At 46.8% G+C, this 7,500-nt stretch overlaps 1 protein-coding gene across 1 annotated transcript in view; it reads left to right on the forward strand.

Moving 5' to 3' along the window:
- The window catches only part of LOC119100506 (uncharacterized), a 69,341-nt gene that overhangs the window by 60,148 nt on the left and 1,693 nt on the right, over positions 1-7,500 (forward strand). The window contains exon 5 of the mRNA XM_037223597.1: positions 6,699-6,862. Coding sequence (XP_037079492.1) covers positions 6,699-6,862 — 164 coding nt within the window. The remainder of the gene's footprint in view (positions 1-6,698; positions 6,863-7,500) is intronic.

Genomic DNA, 7,500 nt, shown 5'->3' on the forward strand with positions numbered 1-7,500 from the left:
CAACTCTGGTAGACGTAGCTCAGAAGAACCTTTGGGGCCTTGCAGGTGCGTTTCGATTTTCTTGGGCAGGCTCCCGCCCGTTGAGAACCGCGACTGAGAGCACCTGTGTGAGAAAGTTTGGTTCCGATTATGTGTGGACTTTATCCTTGCTGACCCTGCGCTATTTGTGGCGCAACGTGTCTGCTAGGTTCCTATTTGAATTATCGCACGCCATTGGTTTGTCAGCATTGAATGATGAATATCTGCAATCGCAACCGGCACACCGATGACGCCCAACAATCTCGGCGCAGTACTCATGACACTCGCAAGTACCCGGCAACGACCGAAACCCACCTCGCAAAATATCAATCGCAACGTTGCTCTGCGTTGGGTATGGTTGGAAGGGCGTAAGACAACACTCTAAAATAACATATGTCCAAAAAGTGCACATTTCACCCCTAAAGAGTGACATGTGCTTCTAATTTCAAAAGTGGAAGTGTAAAAACATGTTTGCCTTTCATAAAACGGCATCAAATAAATGTGACTGGACGATGGTAAATATGTCATTTGAGAAGTCAAACCGGATCGAATGGGTCAAATAAGCGCTTTTTGGACATATGTTCTTTATGGAGCGAGGCATACGACAACTCAGAAATATGACATCAAACGACCGTTTAACACCTCTATAAAATGTACGCAAACATTTTTACACCCATTCCTTAAAATGAGCACCCATACTGCATTCGGTTGCGCATTTATCACCCAAGATGGCCATATCTAGGTAGATTAGCGTTCATAGCATGTGTAAGTGACAAGTGTAGTTACATAGCATTTGATGGCTATATCACATTTTTTAGTCCCTGTTTTCACACCGTTTCTTTAGTGTAATACCAGAGATCAGGGCGTCTTGGACACTCAGGTCATTTTATTTGGCATGTGTAGAGACGTGGTCCACGGCTCACTTTCCTGTCCATTTCATGATCAGTGTATATCACACAGTGTAAATGTAGGTTCAACTGCGTCGAAATCATGTATCCGCCATCTTTCTGCGGAGGGTGGTGGAAAGAAGGGGAAGCTCCGAAAGCTAAAGCTGGCAAGTGGGTTTTTTTGTCTCTTTTGACCAGTTGTATGGGGCCCGTGAAGAATGGGACTTTTTAACTTGAATTTTCACGCTTGTTGTGTTCGCACTGGTTGGTCCATTCGCTCTAACTGGGTCCAGCCACATCGCTAACTGCTGTGTGGCGGCTCAACGCTGCCTTGAGAGTGATAGGGGGAGTAAATACCAAACGCTTAGGTGATGGCAGGAGCTTCAAATTTGACCCTCTTTAATACAAATCCGTTAAATATTCAGTATCTGGGATATCGATTGCCACGTGCATATCCAAAATTCAAATAAGCAGCATCTGACTGCAAAGTGACACAAATCAAGCCAGATCTTTTCAACTTGCGAATGATTCCAGATCTTAACAACGCCTTGGTGGCATCACTGAATTTTTAAACATAAACTATGACTTACTGCTGATGGGCTGCTAAAGGTCGGGTCGGAATGGACTGACGGACATACCGACCGTGACGGCGAGGAGTCCAGGCGGGTCCAGACCGAACCGGACGGGACCGAACGGGATCGGACAGGATCGAACAGGACTAAACTAGACCTAACGAGATCGAACGGAATTGAACGAAGCCAAACAAAACCGAACGAAATCGAACGGAAACGAATGAAACTAGATGGAAACGTAATGGGACCAGATGGGACTGGATGGTATTGCATGGGACTAGGCGGAGCTGGGTGGGACTGGACTATGCTGGACGAGACGGACGAGACAAGACTGAACCAGACGGGTCCGGGAGGGAACAGATGAGACTGGACTGTATCGGACTGAAACAGCCGGAACCGAATGGGCTCGGACGTGTCCAGATGGGACGGGCTGGGACCGGATCGAGCCAACGAGATCAGACGGGACCAAGCGCGACCGGACGGAATCAGACGGGATCGACCGGCTCCGATCGCGAGCACGTGACACCGGGCATGACCGAAAGGAACCGGGTGGGACAGAATGGGACCGGACGAGACCGGACGGAATCAGACGAGAGCGGGCGGAATAGGACGAGATCAAACGGAATCAGATGAGACTGGATGGAATCAGACGGCGCGGACGGAATCAGACGAAATTGGACGGAATCAGACGAGATCGGGCGGAAGCACACGACATTGGACGGCACCGGATGGGACCACACGGCACTGAAGGGAATATAATGTGTTCATCTGAAAGGGATCGAACCAGAACAAAACGAGACCAGACGGGACCAACCGATGACGACCTGATGCGACCAGGTGGGACTGGATGAGATCGGAGAAGACCGAACGGGACCAAACGGGATTTAACGGAACGGAATGGAGCCGAATGGAAACGCAATAGGGACCCGGGTGGGACCGAATGGCAGAGGGACTAGAACATGGCTGGTCCGTCCTGTCTCGTCTGGTCCCGTTGACGCATTTAATCTGATTTAAGCAAATATTAAAGATTGGAGTATTATGTTTGAAGTGGTCCAAAAGAGGTGCATTTGCCGAACGGTTCGCATCTTCGACCAAAGTGTCAGGATCCGGGTTCGAATCCCGTTTGCAACATGATTTTTGAGCCCTTAGATAACCACTTCAGTCCCGGGAGCGCTATAAGAGGGTAACGACGTGCATCGCGTTCGGGTAAAAAAAAAATGGTTCAGAGGCTGTTTTGGATTGAACACCCATTATTTTGAGAAATGGTAAGGCGGAGATGTTTGTATTTCGGTGACAAAGAGCCCTTGGAAAGCCAACTCTCGTTTTATGCTGTATATTATGTCGAACTCATATGCAACCGCCTTGGTCATCTAACACTGAAAAAGTGATCTAACTGATATGAAGTGGTTAGATCACGTGGTTATATTTCAGATGGGTCGCTTCAAGTTGTCTGCGATAATTGCAATAACCTATGGTGCTCTCTCTTTCCCCGTCATGCGTCTAATGTGCACTAAGCACCATGACGATGATTTAAAAGAATGCCATTTGATCACCATCAAAATAGCTGCGATGGTAGAGATTGGAATTTCCTTCATTGCGCACCTTTTCACAACAATTATGGGTTGTAGACGCAGTTTTATCTACATATATATATATATATATATATATATGCATATGTACACCAATACATATGCTTCTGTCGGTTCATGTCACCGTGACAACGCTGCTAAGTTTGCCCGCAACAATTTGTTGGACTGGCCAAAACGTAACATGTTGCTTTCAAACGTCCTGCCCGTACGATCTCGTCATGATTTGTTTCATACGTGTGAAGAAAGCAAATACAACTGCATTCCTTAGCGCGAACACATATTTTACCCTGACGTCATGGTGGCGCGTGTGGGAGGGGGGGGGAGGGGAGAGGGTTGAATTGTATGTAATTTTTGATGTGTCGACACCTCACGGAGGTGTTCCTCCAAGTATGACGTGTCCGAGTGTTTTCAAAATCAGCGCAGCGACGTAATTTCTTACAGCTATCAAACGCACGCGTTTCGCAGCCTCCAACACCTTGAGTACAGATAAGAAATTTACCCGATGTGTGTGTGTTTTGACTGTAGTTGAGACGAGAGCAAAGGTATTTTCTGGAGTGTATAACTTGAGCGTCGCTTTTTTTTTAATGCATCTCAGGAAGCGAGCGTTAGTTTTAGGGTGTTTGCACTACGTGAAAGTGTTGAGGTACACTAGATATGGGGTGTTAGAGATGTGTAAGTAGCACCCACCCGGAGGCGTACTTTCCCAGAGGTGTGATACGCTATATATGACCAGCCCAGAGGCGTGCTATGTCATTCCAGCTCAAAAGGGTACAGGTGCTTGTTGCATTTACACATGCGACCATGTCAAGACCTAAGCAGTTCATGTTGGTGGGAAAAGCTGCCTGATAAAGGTTCTTCAAGCGGTTGATATGAGGACCATTCTATACGACCATTCAACCATGCGTCTAGATTGCAAAATGTAAGCGCTATCTGTCATTTTAACAAAATGTCGCTGCCGGAACGTCGAGAGGGGGCTATAGATCATCAACCGCCATGCTCAGGAACCTAAAATTTTCACAGCATGTATAAAAGTGATGTAGGCTTGGGTGACCGGCCTTTCCACAATGTGTTTAAACCCTTTAAGATGCTGTTGCGGAGGAACCGTAGGGGGCTCTATGAGACCACCATCCTAGGACGAGGGTTAACACGACGTCGTGTATGTTGAGCTGCTTGAAAAGTACTGGACTTCGCAGCTAAAAAGTATGGGGCATGTCCTGAAAATCCGAGCATGTCCCAAAAACAACATTTGAGTTAGTATTAAAAGAAATTTGTAGCGGGCTGTCCCTACTTGCAGGGTCCATTTATGTTGCCAGGTGATTCCTCTTTACCTGATACTGTATGTGCAAATTTGGGCCTTAGTTGGGGGGAGGGAGGGGATAGGAGGCGAATGGAGCCTAATGTATTACTGAGCCGTTTTTTCTATATTTTTAGGCTGAAAGTAAGGTAAACAGCTATCAATAATCCAGGTTTTGTGATTTTTGCGTTTGAAACAAACGGCCTTTGGGAATCGGCATTTTGACCTCCTTTGAGAAACACAACTAAGCAATTTGAAGTACGCTCTACCTACTCTAGGAAGTGACCACGGCGCGTGATTCAGAAGACTGTCCAATAAACCGTCACTGACATCATTGTCCCAAGGTGCCGTCTTGTGATTAGCCGCTAGGCCATTTGTCGTCCAATTTACACGGGTTTCGGTAGTTCCACAATAAGATTCTGCCTCCAATATAATTCTAACTCGTTTGCGTACATCTTTTCCGACCATAGTAGTTACTGCGCACAACGCACAGTATGCTCTACTCCTGTTAAAAGCTCCGTTAAGTGTTGTCCAGAGATTATATTCATGAAGATAGCTACCACGGATCAGCAAAAAGACCCATGGCCAAGCTACACAGTTAAGGATGGCATAAACAATAGACAGACCCGGAAGTTACAGCGTTTTAGGCGTTCGGGTCTAAACGTTATGTTCCTACGTTTTGCAGGTTCAGGATACGCTTTTTAGTTGTGAATTTCGAAATGATGCCATGGCAGCAATGTCAAACTCACCATCTATCAATCTGCGTCGGTTGCGTCGAAATCTGTTGATAAAGTTGGCGGCCGTCGGATAAAAAATAGCTTTGAAGTGCTCGGTTTTGTTCTCCTGTCGTCACTTTTGATGAATACTTGAGATTTTCTTTTTGGTGATGTAGATCACACACACAGAGATCAAGCGCCGTTTATTTTTCATAATTGGCCCCGCTGTACCCGATATCTCAGGCACCCATTATCCGGAACAGCAGTCGTGGGAGCCGGACTGGAGCAAGGTTCGAGAAGGCATAAATTAACACCAGATAATTGACAGTCCGGCGACTGGGCATGGTGTTTGGCTTTACCACATAGCACAGTTTATCCACCATCTGAGTTGATTTCCTAGCCCTTGCTTCACGGCCCGCTGGAAGCGGCCGTAATATACAGCAAGCGTGCACTACACCAGTCCAAAGTTTAATGCTCATCAATGCTTAATGTAAATTTATTTGTATATTTTTCCTTTACTTCGTGATCTTAAGCCCTCTTCTTATGCTTGATGTATTTGCCATCGTTGTGTATGCTGACGCTGTTTATTTCATCACCTTTCATTTTCTTCCAGATTTATGATACCAGCCAACATAATAATCTTATTCAAAATAGCGCGTCCCTCTTGAAAAGGGCGCAGCTTAGTCAAACCATTCTCGTCTCTGTCCGTCATCCGTCCGGAATCGTTGCTAACGCCGATGCATTAGGCTCTAACAATCCGAAAGTCGACGTTCTTCCCCAGGTTTAATAAAAAAAACGCACCACACACGCGTGCACGATTACAAATAAACAAATAAATAAATAAATAAATATATATATATATATATATATATATATATATATTCTTCAGCAGCCGCAACGGGTCATTCTCCGCACGCTCCAGTGACATGCGTCTGGGGAATGTGAGCGGGTGTTGGAGCCATGTGTCAAGAGGTACCACCGTCTCCCACGCGCTGACAGGTTGAGAGGTTAGAGCCTGTGCTGGGAAACTATGGCGAAAAAGGGAATGCAGCGAGCCCCTCACATTTTGTGCTGCAAACTCATGGCAGCTTAGCATATGTGAATGGGTGTTTCTTGGGCACAAAAAGGTGAAAATCTAAACTTGTTTGCCTTGCAAGTTTAACTTGCCTCGAATAGATTTTTCAGCCACCTTCCGATCGCATGTAGTGTTCTTGGAACAGGGAGATTTCACCTGTTTTACTCAGGCGTGACTTTGGGGCCGAATACAAAGCAGCAGCCATTTGATGAAAGTTGCGGAAAGGTGTCATACACAAGAATGTCTGAAGTTTCATTTCACCTAATGCATCATGCAGATATTATTTTCAAATGTAATGTAACGTTTTGTAGGTCCTCAGTCACTAAACATTCGAACCTGATCGAGCGCGATACGTCCTTGCAGCAACAAATGGGGGTGAAGCATATTAAAATAGATAATACAACACAGCTTAAAACATGACGTCATCAACCGATTGTCAAACGAAGCGCGTGGCTAGAATTCCGGAAAGCTCAGGTTTCCGCCAGTGCACTTTGTGCTCGCTACAGGTATATTCCAACCATTTCCAACGGGCTTTGTTCGCCGCCAGAGCCGGCAGCTGGAGCACAACGCCGCCGCCGGCATCATCGTCAGCAACTTCAGTCTGGCCCTGCAGGACGTGCAGCGGTCCGACTCAGGCGTCTACATGTGCGTCGGCTTCAACGTCGAGGGCGATGGCGAGAGCAACCCCATCTTCCTGGACGTTAAGTGTGAGTACGTGCATGGGGAAGTATCAGTACACGCATGGTTAAGTGTGCGTGCGCGTACATAAATATAATGCGCGTAGTCAAGTGTGGATGCGCTTAGGCAAGTGCGAACACCATGGCCAGGTGTAGGCGCGGATCTTTTACAAAATGTGGGACCGCAAAGGCAAATGTTGGATGTGCGGCCAAAGTATGGCACACTTATTCTGGCCCAGGGATGCGCAGTGAAGTTATCGTATGCTTCACTCAGCATGTACACGTGTAGGGAGAATCGGGAAAGTGGTTGTGGCAAGGAGCTTCAAGTGCGCCGTATTTCAGATGTTTACCGTGACAATTGACTCACCAGTCGTCCCTGTCCTTCACCTCGTTAGTTGTCGGACAGCTTCTCTGCTGTCCGTGCTCCGCGGGTTTTCAGCTGCTCTTATTTCGCGGCTTGGCAACCGTATCCACCCAAACGCTTTTCATCTGCTCGTGTGCTCAAACATGACAACTGCTTTACCCTTCCGTCCGGCGGCCCCATGCGCTTCTACAGCATCTGGAGTCCAAATCCGACGTCATGCTGCAGGGTGATGCTTCGTCAAGATCCATGTCTACTGCCTTGGCAGGCAGTATATGTGCATTGCGTTGCAGAGAGCTAAAACAGGCAAT

Source organism: Pollicipes pollicipes, unplaced genomic scaffold (assembly GCF_011947565.3).
Source record: "Pollicipes pollicipes isolate AB1234 unplaced genomic scaffold, Ppol_2.1 Scaffold_2555;HRSCAF=2994_pilon_pilon_pilon, whole genome shotgun sequence".
Taxonomy (NCBI): Eukaryota; Metazoa; Arthropoda; class Thecostraca; order Pollicipedomorpha; family Pollicipedidae; genus Pollicipes; species Pollicipes pollicipes.